Source organism: Centroberyx gerrardi, chromosome 4 (genome assembly GCF_048128805.1).
Source record: "Centroberyx gerrardi isolate f3 chromosome 4, fCenGer3.hap1.cur.20231027, whole genome shotgun sequence".
Taxonomy (NCBI): domain Eukaryota; kingdom Metazoa; phylum Chordata; class Actinopteri; order Beryciformes; family Berycidae; genus Centroberyx; species Centroberyx gerrardi.
The window spans coordinates 4,554,472-4,571,172 of NC_136000.1; the positions used below are offsets into that span (position 1 = coordinate 4,554,472).

The 16,701-nt window shown below is 46.4% G+C and overlaps 1 protein-coding gene across 1 annotated transcript in view; it reads left to right on the plus strand.

The window, feature by feature from the left end:
- The first annotated feature begins 1,429 nt into the window (after positions 1–1,429).
- cttnbp2 (cortactin binding protein 2) overlaps positions 1,430–16,701 on the plus strand; it is a 90,600-nt gene continuing 75,328 nt past the window's right edge. The window contains 2 exon segments of the mRNA XM_078283170.1: positions 1,430–1,558; positions 7,559–7,666. Coding sequence (XP_078139296.1) covers positions 1,430–1,558; positions 7,559–7,666 — 237 coding nt within the window.

The window sequence follows — 16,701 nt, forward strand, 5'->3', positions numbered from 1 at the left end:
GGTTTTCACCCGACAGCGACGATATGTTGTGTCAGAAAGTAACAGAAATGTGTTTTGTCCCACACCAGACACATAGATGTGCTGAAAAAACAGATTTTTTTGGTTTAACATTTAAAAACACCAGTCAACACACTGCTCTGCTCTCATGGCCACCAGTGGAAGTCTAGCCTGCAACATTTGACCTACATAGGGACTTAATAACCCCATTCTGGATGACCAGGCTGGATCAGCATCCACTAATCCTAAATGCCACATCTGGGAGCTGAGAAGGCCCCTATCCCCTCTCTGCTTTTCTGGGATAAACAGATCTAGAGCCGAAGGATTTCCATTCTGAACACTGACTCTTGTAAGATTAACAGTAGGCTTTGAATCCTTTTGTTTTGGTTTGAATTTCTAGGCCAATTGAATCCTTAAATAAAACTACCTGCAATGTGGCTGGATATTATGAGGAGATGGTGAGATGTGGTTTTGTTGGCTGCATAAGAGAATCTTTTACATTCATATTCAATCAAAAGGCCATGTAGCTATAGTGGGCTATGTTAGGGGGTCCCAAACTCTTTCGTGTGAAGGACCCCCAGATAGATCCCCATTAAACCTCATTTGATAAAGATTTTGTCCAAAGGAACCCCGCGTGAGAAGACTGTTGTATTTTTGAATGTAGAATTGCAGAACTGTCCATACTGTAGGTAGGCGGATGAAAGGCAGTGAAACCTATGAACAAAACACTCATCCTGATACATTCTCTCACTGTGCTGCCCTTCACTGAGGTGAATAACAGTGAAATTATGCAATTCCTCAAAAATAGATATGAGAAAAGCTCCTCTGATGTTAGAAATAGCAGATTGGCTGCTCTATGGGAAAAAAGGTTTTCTAGTTATGAGGAAAAACAGATCCAAGACACTCCAAATTATTTAAAAAAAAGCATTTATTCTATGTGGCTGTTGATTAAGAAAAGTTAAAAAAAAGAATAGCTAAATAGAATAAAGGCTTTCTAAAATGTTTTGGGGTGCCTTGGGTGTCTTTCTTTGAAAATATTCCTCATTTTGATGGCGCACCTCCCTGGAATCCCGCATCAAGGACCCTCTGCGGTCCTTGGCCCCCAGTTTGGGAACCACTGGGCTGTTATGCGGATGGCAGAAATAGGGCATGGCCCCTATTCCGACAAATGCTGTTGTCAGTCAGTCAGCCAGTCGGGACGCACCTCCTTTCCAGTTGGGAGCGCACCGGGGATTCGCATCTGGATCTACGCGTCGGTCCACGCCTACAAGACTGCCCGCTTCTCCTCCGGCCGCCCGCACTCGGCTGTGGGTTGGACGTCTTTTACACCAGAGACCCGTCTTCCTCTCTCGCAGCTCTTTCAATTTGTCAGTCTCGTCTTTCTTTCAATGGCCGGCCGCGGTGTGCTTTGCATTCAGCAGCGCAATAGTTAATGAGTGCCGGATGCGCCCTCACTCCAGCAGACCGCTACAGTACGAAGATGGCGTCGGAGGGAGCCAGCGGGGAGCAGCCTCCTCCGGTACAAACACTGGCAACCACCGTGCTGGGAAGTGTCGACGCGGTAAGACGTGAGGGAATAAGAAAATACAAGAGCTAGATAGATGTTTTTATCGTTGTGGTGTCGAGGTGGGGAAGGAAAACGGGGGCGAAAGGCAGTGCGCATCTATTTCGCACTAAGCAGATGAAGCAACAGCGGTGGGCAGCAGGAGCCTCGCAACAATGTATCGAGCAAAAAAAACAAGAGCTCGCCTCGGTTTGGCTGATAAATAACGCAGATATTGTTTACCGGGGCTTCGTCAAAGGCAGGGTAATAAATGATCTTTTATTTAGTCACCGTAATGAGATCTTTTGTTCGGCTGTATCGGCTGCTGTGAAACCTTCATCCCTCCGCTGTAATGTTATCCTACGCTTGATTGAAAAGGAATCGTCGTTGGCTTCACAGGCTTTTGCTGATACTACAGTGGCAGTGATAGGTTCACATCCACAGACATTAAGTGGTTTGGTTGGCTACCTGTGTCTTACATGTGAAAATAGAGCTGTTTTTTCCAAGGCTGGTGTTTCATTTTGTCCTCTACTCAAGTGGGAAAAATCGACTTCGTACCACCCAGTTACAGATGATTTGCTGTGTGAATGTGGCTCGGAGGTTTGTGGTCGGGCTATGCAGCTGATCGCTTTTGTGGCTTCAAAATGGTCTTTCTCTGAAATGGCCCACCACCAAGTCAGCATTACGTTTGTTCTCCGGGCTGTAGCCTACCGAGAATGTCAGAATTGAGTTTCTCAACAGGTTTACAGTGATTGCTTGACCAGCGACCAGAGGATTGACGCGACGCAACAGCATCAAGTCGTAGTATTTGCTAAAAAAAAGTGTCTGTTTGCTGTGACTAACCGGGTTGAGCTTCACTTGTTTACACTCGACTAGCTGTGCTTTCTCACGCTTGCCCTTTCGCAGGTTGCAGCATATGTGCCAGGGCACCGGCTTGCTTCCCCTCTGTGCAAATTAATCAATGTGTTGCCCCGCCGGTGGGGGGCCGAGCCTCTCCCTGCCGGCCTGTCCACTGCTGTTATCGACCGCTCGGCTCATGCACAATGGCCAAGCTCGCTTTTGCCACTTAACTTTGAACAGCCTCGATTTTTGCCCCCGTTCTGTTTTATTGACTTGAGTTTGACAAGGTCACACACACACATCCAGTGAAACAATAAAACACGTCTTTGGTGCTGAGATTGAAGAGGCCGGGGCCGGTGGAAATGTGTGGAGTAGAAGACAGCTAAGGTCCCAGAGGGGCTGGAGGTGGGGGGGGGGGGGGGGGGGGTGGGGGGGGGCTGTGGAAATGGTGGAGAAAGATGTGGGAGAAGGGGGAGTGGGGGTGGATGGAGGGCAGAGACAGCGCGGGGGAGGAGGGGGTGGAGGCCCTGTTCACCGGACACCTTTCTAAATTGGTCTTAATTTCAGTGACTCAGCTAGCATAGCTGGGAGTACCATGTCAGCCAGCCACCTTCTGAGCGTGCTCAGTGCACTGCCTTGCTTAAACTGCCCCGAGGCTACTTTACATTTAGCGTCGGGGCGAACAGGTGCTGCAGAGACACGGGAGCCAAGCAGCCTCCTCGGCTCGGCAGTATATCTCTGTCTCACCGGTCGCTCTGCCAGGACCCGGCCTGCTCCTGCTCCAGCTCCAGCTCAGCGACGGGGGCTTCCACCTTCATGCCCCCCCCTCTCCCCCTGCCGTGGTTAAATAAAGCTCTTTGCTCTTTGCTCACCCCTGCCAGACCCTCTTTTGTTGGCCCTATAGGTGGGGGAAGTTTCTCTTGTGCAAGGACTCTGAAGGACCGGCCCACTTGGTCTAGAGAGGGGTCAGAGGTCGATGAGAGGCTCTCTGCAGGTCGCCTCCCCCTGATTCGCCGTCCTGCTAGTTATGTAGAGGAGAGCGTGTTTACAACCTGTGACCCACCTACCCAAGCCGCTTCATAAAGTTGGCCTGTTCAGCTTGCCTGGTGTCCAGCCCCCATAAATTTCAGTCTTTAGCACTTTATGAATTTGCATGGCGATTCATAGCAGTCTGGTCAAGCCTATCCACCACTGATTCACTGACCGAATTTCTTGCCCCAACCGATTGATTGGTGTTAGTTGTCAGTTATCAAAATCTTTGACCAATCCACAGTAGCAAAGCAGATTATTGTAATCTGGAACCACCTCAGAGCGACAACAGTCATGGCGGCGTTCACTTCCGAGCTTTTAAACACACTGATTGTTTTCAAGTCTTGCTTGTTCTCGTCCAATTCCTTTGCCGGCTGCCATTTTGGTAGTTGTTGTCGCGCTCGTCATAAGTAGGTTTGTCCCGCCTACATCGACCATCCAATCAGGTTTGTTGGATAGTATCTGTCTGAATTAACTGCCGGTGGATAGGCTTGGATCCAGATTGCTATGAATCACCATGCACATTCAAAAAGTGCTAAAGAGTGTGATTCATGGGGGCCGGACACCCCATCTTTTGGTCAGTCTGCGGCGTAACAGAGGCCTGAGAGTGGTTACCAATGGTTACGACGGACACGCTGCCATGTTGGAGGAGCGACAACAAGATGAATGGTTGTAATGTTATCGCCTCTTCCTCCCCGACAAATCAAAGAACATTTCTGTGCTGTGGTAAGGGATTCAAATCATTCTGTAAAAGGAGGGGGGCCTGGAGGACGAGGTGATAACATTACAGTCTCTCTGTTCCATGTCATTCCTCCAACTTGGTGGCGTTTCTCTTGTAACCGTTGGCAACCACTCGCAGGGTGCTTAACAGGCTGTCATTATACACAGTTTTGTACAAAGTAGGGCTGAATCATATTGATAAAAGTTGAATTGCGATTATTTGACAGAATATTGCAATTGTGAATTAAACTGTGATTCATATCATCACAAGTTTTTCTTGTCCTACATTGTTTAGAACTTTAAATTGTTTAAACAGAAGTGATTTTGTAAAAAAATCAGTGTCAGTGTGCAGGATTTACTGAGTTTGAGTATGATGAAAGGTTTTCACCAATATTGTATTGATTCATGGACCAAAGATCACCTGCAGCTGTAAAACACCTTGTTCAGAAATTCATCGTGGACGCTCCTCTCTCTTAAGCAATTAATTGCAGCCTCTGCGATTCGGAAATTGCAGAAGTTCATATTGCGATTTCGATTGTTTTCCGATTAATTGTTCAGCTGTAGTACAAATGTGCACACAGCAACAGGACATGAGTCTGTGAGAAACTTACCAGCATAATAATGCAATATGAATAGCAATATAATGACACAAGCCTTATTAACTGGTCAGGACTACCGGCGAGCCGCTGAGTGTCGGCCAGGCCGCTCCTGCCCTTGGCGCTCGGCACGCGGCTCATGGAACAAATTAATGGTAGCTCCCCTCACCTGCTCACTGTGTAGAAACGCCAGAGGGAGGGAGCACATTGACCGAGGCCGGAGGCTGGATGACAGGACAGCGTGGCTCAGCGCTGCGGTCCAGCGAGGCTTCTGGGGCGTCCAATTCTCTGAGTGGTGAAAACACTGCCGGGAAGCGGGCGAGTAGGGAATCGATTGGACGGCTCGGCGCGAATGAATCAATCCCTTGGAATCTCTTCTGCTTTTATTTCCAATCTCGCCTTGATTGCCTCAGAAAAAAAAAAAACGTGGTTTGACTAAACTGAAAACACGCGATTGACGTAAGACTTTCCAACCCCCTTGTCTAAAATGAAGTGTGTCCATAAGAGTGAACAGGCACAACACTTCATTAAAAACTGATTCCTTATTGTTGCATCAAAACTGTGATGTTTCAGTGTGTTAAGAAGGCCCTTCTGACCGAAACATCACATTTAACAGGAAGGTTTTTAAAGGAGAGAGAGTGCCGGCCTGTTCATCCCTATGGATTTATTACCCATATAAGGCAGCACCTCTGCTCCAGTCGTGTGTGAGCGTGAACTTTTTCCCCTTTGTGGTGAAATAAAGAACGTCACATGCGACAGCAGAATATAAAGGACACGCAGAAGGCCGCAGCTTGTTGAAATCTCAAACCTGCCCGTTCCCCAAGTCAGATTTTGCGTTTGATTTAAGAGAGACCTTTAAGATGCCTGTGGATCTGTGATGGAATGGAAACATCTTGGCTGCGGTTCAGACGCAGGCTCGTAAATCAGGCCCTCGCAGCCGGCTGACAGCCAAACATCATCAGAATGAGCAGGTAGCAATATGCCTGATGTGCACCAGAGGCAGGGAAGCCCTTTGCTTTCTCAATTTGCTTCTCTCGCTTTGGTTTATTAAGGTTTTATTGAACAAATAGCCTGGTGAAAAAGCTTCCAGGTATTGGGAATGCAGCTGGATACGCCCGTGCTTCCAGGAGGCTTTTCTCGGCAGACGGCCGCACCGGCCGCCAAACTCGGTGAATGGAAAATCTACTGTCACCGTGTTCCACCGTGTTATCTGTTGGCTTCTCTGCGAGGTTACGTTTTGTTTTGTTTTACTGTCCAGGCAAGAATTTCACTCATTTCGTTCACTCAGGCTATGCTTAGAATGAGTACAATGCCATTCACAGTTCCTTAACACAACATTTTGACACCGAGTCTTGGAATGCTGACCGACCAGATGCTGCTGCTGTGGCCAGGGATGAGATCAGGAACAGGAAAAATGGCAGTCTCCCTCGGAAGAATGGGAGATAAATGGAACTTGTGTGACCAAAAACCTGATGTCTTGAAAAAAGACCAAAAAAATGAAAATCACCCCCCGATTGATTTATTGCTTAGTCTTACATTTTATTTATTATTTTTTTACTAGAAAGACCAGACTGCTGTCAAATGACAGCTGTTTTGAATTTTAGCACTGACATATCTCAGCTTTCAAACGGTCTGTCCATGACTTTTCCTCGACCAATTTTCTGTACAAACCATTGTTCATAGATTGTCAGAATCAGGCAAGGAAATAGCCGTTGCCTAGTATAAATATAGTATGTTTACCCCCTTCAGTTGACACCTTGTTGGCCTTCTTCTGAACCCCCGAAATACATTGGCCTTTCTAATGTTTAAACAGCACTGGATGGACGTCATGGATGTCACAGAAAGCTAAAGATGAAATTGACCTGACCTAAAACAAGTCATGCCTTCCTCCTGTGAACTAACTGGACAGAGGAAACGCACAGCCATTTTCCTTTTACAAGCAGACCGGAAAAAGCTTTTAATTGACATAAGATGAAGCATAAAGTGGTCTGGTCACTCCCAATTACAGTCATCTTCACCCGTTCGCCCCGCGGTCGCTACTGGCCAAATAGGCGCTTAATGACCTAGCTAAATGTAATTAGACCTTAATAGCCTCAAGGTAGGACGAGACATCTAGCCTAATGTGAGGGCTGGACTTAATGAGACCAGTTGCAGACTGGGAATAAGTGGCACATTTGTCATGCAAGCAACTTTGTTTTTTATCCAAAGTTGGTGCCACATTGGCTGCATGTCTGACTTCTTTTTTTTCCTGCATCCATAAATAAAGTGATTTTCCTGTTTTTGGTCTGATTATAAGACGGGCTGTCGAAGAGTTTGGTTCCAAAATAAGAAATCAGCAGTTGCATGAGCTTCAGTTCCTAGATCACCAACATTACAAGCAGCCATTAGGTAGAGTCCAAGGATAAAGGAATGAAGCATAAGGAGAAAGGTAGAAGGAGATTTTTTTTTTTTTGTTTAATATTTTATTTGGAGGTTTTTCCAATATATAAGCATACAGAAAAATACCAAAAACAGAACACGTAGACACCCCCCCCACCCACTCCCACCTCCCCACCCCAACAAAACGCACTGACAAACAAAAAGCCAGATTACACATGAAATGTACAACATGGATGACTGTTAATTGTCCATACATGCCACATTGGTCCATGTCCACAGTGTCCACAGCTGCCACAGCAGAATGTCCACCAGGTCCAAAACTGTCCTGAAGCCTAAGGAGATGTTTTTTTAACGAAGAGAGCAAATTAGAATGAATAGAGGGGGAAGATGTTGGGGCGTGTATATGAAGCGTGTTTGTATGTTTCTGACATGTTGTGCTTGTCGTGTTTTCCAGAAATGTGAGTTCAACATGGATAATCTGAGCAAGCCGGAGCTGCTCACCCTGCTGAGTATCATGGAGGGAGAGCTGGAGGCCCGCGACCTGGTCATAGAGGCACTGAGGGTGAGTCCACACACACACACACACACACACACACACACACACACACACACACACACACACACATACACACACAGTTCTCCTATACTTATTAGCTAAGCCATTGGTGTTTTAGCCATTGTTGAAGGTTGAATTGAACTCAACCTGTTTGAAGCAGATTGCTTTTGTGAAATGACTGGAGATGAGATGATTAGCTGTAATTGTGACCCAGAATTGAGTTTGTATCACTTGGTTTAATGAATGATGAATGGTAATGAATGAATGATACTGAATGAATGCATTATCGCAAAATCTGAATCGGTGGCTCTATCCCCCGAATACGCAGAAGACTTGTGAGGCCGTGATGAAAGATACCGCCCCACGGTTTCTTTCCGGCCCTTCTAATTACCCACAGAGAAGCAGCCTCTCTAATTGCCTTTGTTGAATGGGAGCTGGCAGAGCGAGTGGTTAGGACTTTGAGAAAATAGTTCGGTGTCAGAAAGGCCGAAATGACCAAAGCCTTGTGTCTTGTTAAACTCGCAGTACTGCACGGATTCTTGAAGTGCTGGTTTTTGGCTCCTGCCGTTCCTACTGTAAGTGACTATTGAAACCCCATTTGAAGTGGGCTGCTTGGATAAGAGGTGAAGTATTTTTAACCGCTAGAGCTTGGAAATCTGAGCTAAAAACATGCAAAGCTCTCAGCGCTGTTTTGGACACGCAATAATAAGTTCTTCCCGAGGTGGGAAATGTCCACCAGCCAAACTGTTCAGTAAAATTTTGGCTATGGCTGGTGAGATTGTTTACCCTACCAATTCTCCAACTTGCTCTTACAGCCAAAGACATCATTCCAATCAGTACATTTTAAGTTCAATTGATTTCTTGACCCTGTAGACATGCTCTTAGGATTTGGAATCAAGTCTCTGTCTCTGTTAGTTTCATAGTTGTGGCTAAACAGCAATAATCGTCTAATGGCCGGAATCCCAGATCCAGATCACCAAAATCGAATTGATTGTTCCTTCGCCCAAGGCCGGTCTGTCCAGCACATTTAATGGAAATCCGTTTTTTGAGATATCCTGCTGACAGACAGACAAACAAAGTAACTAACAGGGGTGAATTATTTCCTCCTTGGCAGAAGTACTTATGAAACACAAAGTGTATGGGATATTGGTTTGTGATATATCATGAACCAGTTGTCTGCTCTGCTGCTTTCCCTTGAAAATAATGAGAAAACGCACACAAAGCCGGTGGAAAGGCAGAGCAGCGCCGTCTGACTCTGCTGTTTGAAACGAACCATAAAACCTGTAATGAGTGTTGAGCTCAGCAGCTTACAGCCTGCAGGTGGGCTACCTGCTACAGTACGTTCCCAATGTGCACAAATACAGTCTGCTGTCCATGGTGCGTTTCGTCACTTCTTTTGAATAGTATGCACGGTTCCCACTGGCCTTGGAAAATACTTGGAAGTTTGTGGATTTGAGTAAAATAAAATAAGGCTTTATAAAATGAATGATTCCACCAGGACTTGACTTGAGTAAAACATGATGCCTCTATCGTGTCTAATTTTATTCATAATTTCATGTCTTATCCCAAAACATGCCAATTTTGAGACCGAACAAGACCTTGAAAGTCATTGTAAAAGTCCTTGATTTTGATGTCCACGTGAGAGTGGGAACCCGGAGTATGAAATCGGTTAGTCACTGTGTCAGTGTTGTGTTACAGTCTGTTGTCCGTGGTCTGTCCTGCGCTGTCACCATGTGAGTCAAACTGTAAGGTTGTGAAAATGTAAATCTGTCTTCCTGTACTTTTACTGTCTTCGGCCATTAAAGCGATTCTCATGTATACATATCCTATAATGCAGACAGCGTGATGCCAAGGTGATGAGAGTAAGGATGAGGTTAAGTGGATGATGTATTGATCTGCGGTTACAGAATACTGATGCTGTACAGATGACGGCTCTATCTGGAGAGAGAGAGAGAGAGAGAGAGAGAGAGAGAGAGAGAGAGAGAGAGAGAGAGAGAGGGAGAGGGAGAGGGAGAGGGAGAGGGAGAGGGAGAGGGAGAGGGAGAGGGAGAGGGAGAGTCTTGCCCTTGTATTGGAGGTCGCTCGTCCTCCACAGGGGCAGGAATGGCAAGTTATTTCTGAACAAACCCTTGTAGGACTCTCTTTTTCTCACTCTCTCTCTAACCCTATCTCCCTCTAACTCTCTCTCTCTCTCTCTCTGTGTATTTAGGTCAGGATCGGCACCACGTTTTGCCCACGCTCCACTTTAAGCCTGTCCTCTTAAACTTTTTTTAATAGGCTCTTAATGTGGGACTGCAGGCTCAGGCCGGGCAGGGAGAAGAGAGACGCTCATATCAAACATTACATTTTGATGCCCAGAGCGACTTGCAACTAGGGCTGGGTGATATGGTTGAAATCAATATCACGATAATCATAAGGATTTTTTTCGATAGCGATATATTTCATGATATGGCTCACATATGCAAAATCACTTGTAAATTGAAACAAATGAATGTTCATCTCATTAAACCAAATGGTAATGTTATGTGTGATCAGGGCCTCTATCGATCATGTGACACTATTTTGCGGATGAGTATTCATGCTTTCATAAGATATTTATTTACACATAAGAACATTTTGAAAATTAGTAATGATCATTAGTAATCAGTAATAGCAATATGGATATGATGAGCAGGTAAAGCCAATGATTGTTCATTTTACTCAGCCAGAACAGGCTGATAAGTTCAGAAAATTTTATCAATTTTACGATAACCAAAATCCCAGACGATATCTAGTCTCATGTCACAATGTCGATATTATACGATATATCGCCCAGCACTAGGTGTGATGTCAAACAAAACTGAAATTTTCAAATAATATTCCTACCATGCCTCATTTTGTCAGAGTTTTTAAGTCAAATTTGCTTGTTATTATGAATTTAGACAGCAGAATTGTGTGCCACTGTATCCCAAAATCACCATATCATCACAATATACTATAATTCCACTGAAAGACGATAAACGATAATATTGAATTATCGCCCAGCTCTACTTGCAACCTCAGGTTCAGTGTGGCTCCAGACAGGACACACATGGCTGTTGTTGTGGATCGAACCTGTGATCCTGTGATTACGCAACACCCCCCCACCCCCACCCCACCCCTCCAGGCCGCCCTGCTGCTGCTGCTGCTCTGTTATTCGCTGCTGGCGAGAGATGCAGACATTTTGTTGGGTTTCTCTCTCCGTGATGCTGAGCCCATTGTGTGGCCTTACAGTGTTCGACCTCGCTGATACTGAGCAGCGCTTAGTTATTTTCTCCCTCGCTCGATATCGCAGCGTCGGGCTTCAGACACTGATTTGAATCTTCATTCTGCAAGGCAATAATTCTCTCCTCTCCTGTCTCTTGTGAGCAGTAATCTTCTCCCTTTCTTGTTCCATTCAGGTCCGTCTCTCTTGCTTTCTCTATCGTTTTTTCAGTTTCTCTTTCTTACACGTTGAATTTTGGACCTTGTGTGCCTTCTCTCTGTTTCTTTGTGTTGCTATTGCTCATTCTTGCTGTTTTTCAACCAACCAACCCCCCCCCCCCCCCCCCCAGCTCTTTTCCCCTGGCTCTATGGCTCCCTGCAGGCCCCCTCTCCCCTGTGGATGGATATCCTATCCGGGTTTCAATGAAATAAGCCTCCTCTCTGCTGCCCTGATGGCTCTCCCAAAACACAATGAGCCTGTTTGTTCTGTCGGAGATAAGCCCCATCAGAGAGAGAGAGAGAGAGAGGGAGAGACAGAGAGAGAGAGAGAGAGAGGAAAGAGACAGAAGGACAAGGGAGAGAGATGCCTACATACTCTTTAAAAGAAGTAGGAAATAAGGCAAGTGGACGATGCAAGCCCAAATCCCTCGGTTCCAGGCAGAGCGAAGGAGGATGGAGGATGGAGAGGCAGAGAGAGAAACCGAGGGAGAAATGGGGAGGTTTGATATCGTCCCTGACAAAGCAGGACAGTGTGACAGAGAGGATTAAGCCAACACCCCCCCCCCCCCTCCCCTCCCCTCCCTTTCCATTTCTCTCTCCACCCCCCCCCCCCCCCGCCCCTCAAATCGCCAGAAAGAAAAGCATCATCTGGCCACCAGCTGCACGCCTATCAAAGTCACTGCACAACGCCGTCTGTCTTTCAACTCAAACCACAAATCAAACTAACCAGCCGCTAATAAACGCCTCTTTAGTCAGCACTTGTTTACAGTGCCATGGGTTCATAACCATGGCAGTTACAGTGCTATGCTCTTCCCATTGAGCTGCACAGGGAATTGAACCCCCAACCCTGCCACTGCTCTCCGTTAGCGACACCGGACCTCTGAACCGCTCCGCCGTGCCGTCTTACCAAACGCTTGGGCCGAACGCCGGCGCTTGGCACGGCTACAGCGATTGTTTGCGGCGTTTGGGTGTTATTAAGAGGCTTTGGTGCCGGCGATTAATTAGCGTGTGGCTAAAGCTGGCTGAGCCGCCGTATCGGGTTTCATCCCGGAGAATAGAAAGGGGGCCGTAAGCAGATTAGCCGAACGACAGCGATCACATGATTACCGGGGCCGACGACGACTACACAAGTCAGCCATTCTTCTGCTGCGAGAGCCTCTCAGAGAGCGTTCAGAGGCCGCGTTCACCCGAGGCTCAGAGGACCGTCAGAAACTAACTTCTGTTAATCGGGCCGGCCAGGGAAACGGGTACATCCTCACTATTCTGCAGCCACTTTCACCATTTTACAAGCCAGGCATATTTTTTATAATGGAAAAGAACCTCCAAAGTGATGGCTGAGTAGCTGCCTAAGTGGCAAAGGAAAAGCAGCCAAATCCAAAATTCACCAGCATTCAGTTAGTGGCTGAGGGGAATTTCCCACCCTGGCTCGGAGGGATCATTTTTATATGGGCAGTATGTTTAAAACCACTTCAATGCTGAGATAGTAGAGACAATAGAAGGAGAAAAGTCAAAGTCATGATGGCCTTTTTTATCTTCTAGACATTTCTTTCAACAACCCTCTCCCATTCCTAGCCTGGCAAGAAGTGAATGTTTGAAAACCACTGGCGAAGAAAGTGTCTAGACACCAGCCAGTGAGCCATAATAAAGATTCTAGTCATGGTATTGTAAGACCCTCTGAATGAAAACCGTACACCAAATGGGTTTTGTATGTGACAATAAATAAGCGCTGGTCTCGAAGAGGAGAGGGGGAATCTTACAGACTGAAGTGTCCAGATTGAAAGTCTGTGCTTTTGTGAAAATGACTTGATGGAATGATTTCACTGGCAAGAAACGATCGTTTTAAAAGCCAATGAAAAAAAAGCAAATAGCTACCAGGCAGCGAAACTAGCGGTGGTACAAGCAGTAGATGCTCGATGAAAAGCGCCACAACCACTGATTTTACCAAAGTTCAACTCTTGGCCTCTTCATAATGCCCAAACATTGTAAATATACTACCAGTCAAAAGTTTGGACACACCACATTGTTCTTTATTTTTACTATTTTCCACATTTTGGAATAATAGTAAAGACATCAAACCTATGAAATAACACAAATGGAATTATGCAGTGACCAAAAAAAGTGTTAAACAAATCAAAGTAGCCGCCCTTTGCCTTGATGGAAAGGCAAAGGCTTTGGAAAGAAATTCATACATAGGATCAACTTCACTCTTTATATTTGTCTAAGAAACTAATTTCAAGCATTTAAGCGTAAGCCTTTAGATCAAAATAGCTTTAAGAGAATGAAAAACATAGAACATTCAATCAACTTTTTGACTGGTAGTGTTGCCGTTTGCATGCCAAGCGGTGGTGTTTGGTGGGTAGAAGAAGACACTAACACTGCCAGGGTTACCATGAAAAAAATGCCCAGTCATGGTATAAAACCCGTCCACCAAATGTTGCGGTATGTAACGAGCGCTGACCCGGAGGAGGAGGAGGAGGAGGGGGAGAGGGAGTGGGGGCGGTGCAGACGGCGGCGTTCGGGAGCCCAGATGGGACGTCTGCGTTTCCGCCCACCAGCAGCGGTCCGGCGTCATGCGGATGGGGTCATGTGATCCGCCGTATGACTGAGAGCCTGCAGAGCCGCTGTCAGCGCCGGCTCATACGTGCTCAGCTCAACTCAACACAACAACACAACACAACAACACAACAACACAACAACACAACAACACAACAACACATGCCCCGAGCCGTCAGCCTTTCTCCAGCGTCACGTTATCTCCGACCATCTAGCTATTTAAGGCATGGCCTGTTGCTGGGCTTTTCCAACGCTCCCCCCCTCCTCCCTCCTCCCTCCTTCCTCCTCCCTCCTCCCCCCTCTATCCCCTCTGTTTGTCTTTTTCTCTATCTCCGTCTATCTCGGCCTCTCTATCTCTGTCTCTGTTCCTGTAAATCTTTGCATTTTTTTTCCTCCGTTGCTCTCTATCTCCTCTCTGTTATTCTCTTTCCATCTCTTTTCTGTCTCTCTCTCTTTTCTTATCTCTATGGACGGACACTGTGGCTGCTCGTTACTCATCATTTCTGTCTCTCTTCCTTGCTGTCTCGCTCCTTACCCGTAAATCTTTTGGATTTCTTTCTCTCTGTCTGTCTGTCTCTCTGTTTCTCTCTCTCTCTCTCTCTCTCTTGTTTCCCTCTCTGTCTCTCTCTTTCCCTCTCTTTGTCTCTCTGTTTTTCTCTCTGTCTATCTGTTTCTCTCTCTCTGCTCTGTTTCTCCCTCTCTCTCCATCTCTCTTTCTCTCTGTTTCCCTCTCTCTCTCTCTCTCTGTCTGTTTCGCTCTCTTTGTCTCTCTCTCTCTCTCTCTGTGTTTCCCACTCTTTGACTCTCTTTTTCTCTCTCTCTGTTTCCCTCTCTCTGACTCTCTCTCTCTCTCTCTCTCCCTCTCTCTCTGTTTCCCTCTCTTTGACTCTCTCTCTCTCTGCTCTCTATCTCTCTCTCTCTCTCTGTTTCCCTCTCTCTCTCTGTTTCCCTCTCTCTGACTCTCTCTCTCTCTCTCTCTCTCTCTCTCTCTGTCTCTCTCTCCCTTCCTCCCTCTGAGGGCTGCAGAGCTAATCCAAAATATATTAAAATCACAGTATAGACAACTTGCGCGTCCCAAATCACAAGAAGCTGACAGAGAGCGATGCTTCAGAAAGCTTCCCACACAAAGTCAGTCTTGTGCTGTGCAGAATTCCTGACCTACAAATCAGGCTGAACATCAGAGAAATCATTTTTTCATTTGATTCAAACTGAGCACATTCCTCACCAACAGCATCTCCTTCTTCTTTTTTAGGTACTTTGTTTAGATATTGGAAATTAAATTGGATTGGAATAAGCCGCGCCGACATTATTCAGTATAGAAATCAATTTCATTTGTTGTCAATATTCAGCCCTACTCTCTCTCTCTCTCTCTCTCTCTCTCTCTCTCTCTCACTCTCACTCTTCAAATTTAATAACATTATTGACATGGCTCTCAATCAGAAACATTATTGCCAAGGTTTACAAAATGTACAATTTTCACAACAAAAACCGACAGTCAACAGTTCATACATTCAACCATATTATCTGGCTTGTAAACATGTACTGTATAATAGTACATGTTCATTAATATCTATAATAACAAGTATTTGGCTTGCAAACATGTGCTATATAATTGCACATGATCATAAATATTTATATTAGCTTAAACTGGTTCAAAAATTGAGAAGATGTAAATTTAACGCGAATCATTTAAAAGCCAGGGAGGGCGTGTCAGACATGTTCGTAACTGGCCTGTGTGTGTGTGTGTCTTTCTGTGTGTGTGTGTGTGTGTGTGTGTGTGTGTGTCTCCTCTCCTCTCCATGGACAGAAATCATGACTACTCATCTTGCATAGAGAGCCAATTAGCGTCCTGCTCTGATCTGTGGGCTGCTTAGCAACCAGACCCCCCCCCCCCCCCCAGCCCCTCCACCTCACCCACCCCACACACACCCACCCACCCCCTCGCCCACCCCCCCCTCACCCACCACCCCCCACCGCTCCGGCCTGCATAGCAACCGATCCCTCCTTCATAAGCTTCCAGGCTCGTGTTTCGCCGCCACCCACCGACATGCCACTTAGGAATGATGGTGAAAAGAGACAGAGAGTCAGCCTGAACCCCCCCCACACACACACACACACACACACACACACCCCCTCCATTTTGGGGAAAGTGGTATCACCCGTTACTGGCTGGTCTCTGGAGGGCCTGTGTGTGTTATGACAGACTTTTGGGGTGGGGGGTGGATTTTTGAAGTGCTGTCAGTCAAAGCAGAAGACGGGACTCTCCCATGGGAGTGAATGAACTGTCTCGGCAGAGTCTGAGTGTGTGTGTGTGTGTGTGTGTGTGTATGCATGTACACCCGTCTAAATGTTTGTGTGTGTACATTTGTATTCATGTATATGTGCTTACACATGCGTGTAAGAGTGTGTGTCTCTGTACATTTGTGCATGTCTTTATGTTTGTATGCGTGTGTGGATGTGTGTGTGTGTGTGCGTGCTCGTCTGTGTGTGTGTGTGTGTGTGTGTGGGACTGGTTCCTGTGTTTTAGAGGGTCAGTGCACACAGGAGTCTTCTTCTTCTGCACTGAGAAACAGAGCGAGGTTGGAGAAGAGCTTAGGAAGTAGGTCATAGCAAAGCAATCTCTCTCTCTCTCTCGCTTTCTCTCTCTCTCTCTCTCTCTCTCCCTCGCTTTCTCTCTCTCTCTCTCTCTCTCCCTCGCTTTCTCTCTCGTTCTCCACCCGCCCCCCATTTCACTCTTCCCTCTCTTCATTCTTTACATAATTACATAACATATGCCATTTGGTGGAGGCTTTTATCCAAAGTGCCTCACAGTGAGTGCGTACATTTATAGCACGGCTGTACCCCGGTGGGAATCGAACCCCCGACCCTGCCTGGTAGTGCCTTGCTCCGCCTGCGGGGGGGGGGGCAGAGCTGCTCCCGGAGGTGTGACGTCGGACCACCTGACCTGCAGGCGTTCCCGTGCTTTTGGGTCGAAAATGAAAACAAACACGGAGGTGATGAAGCGTCTTATTCGTCCGGCTGCTCATTTCTTTCAAAACACATTTACA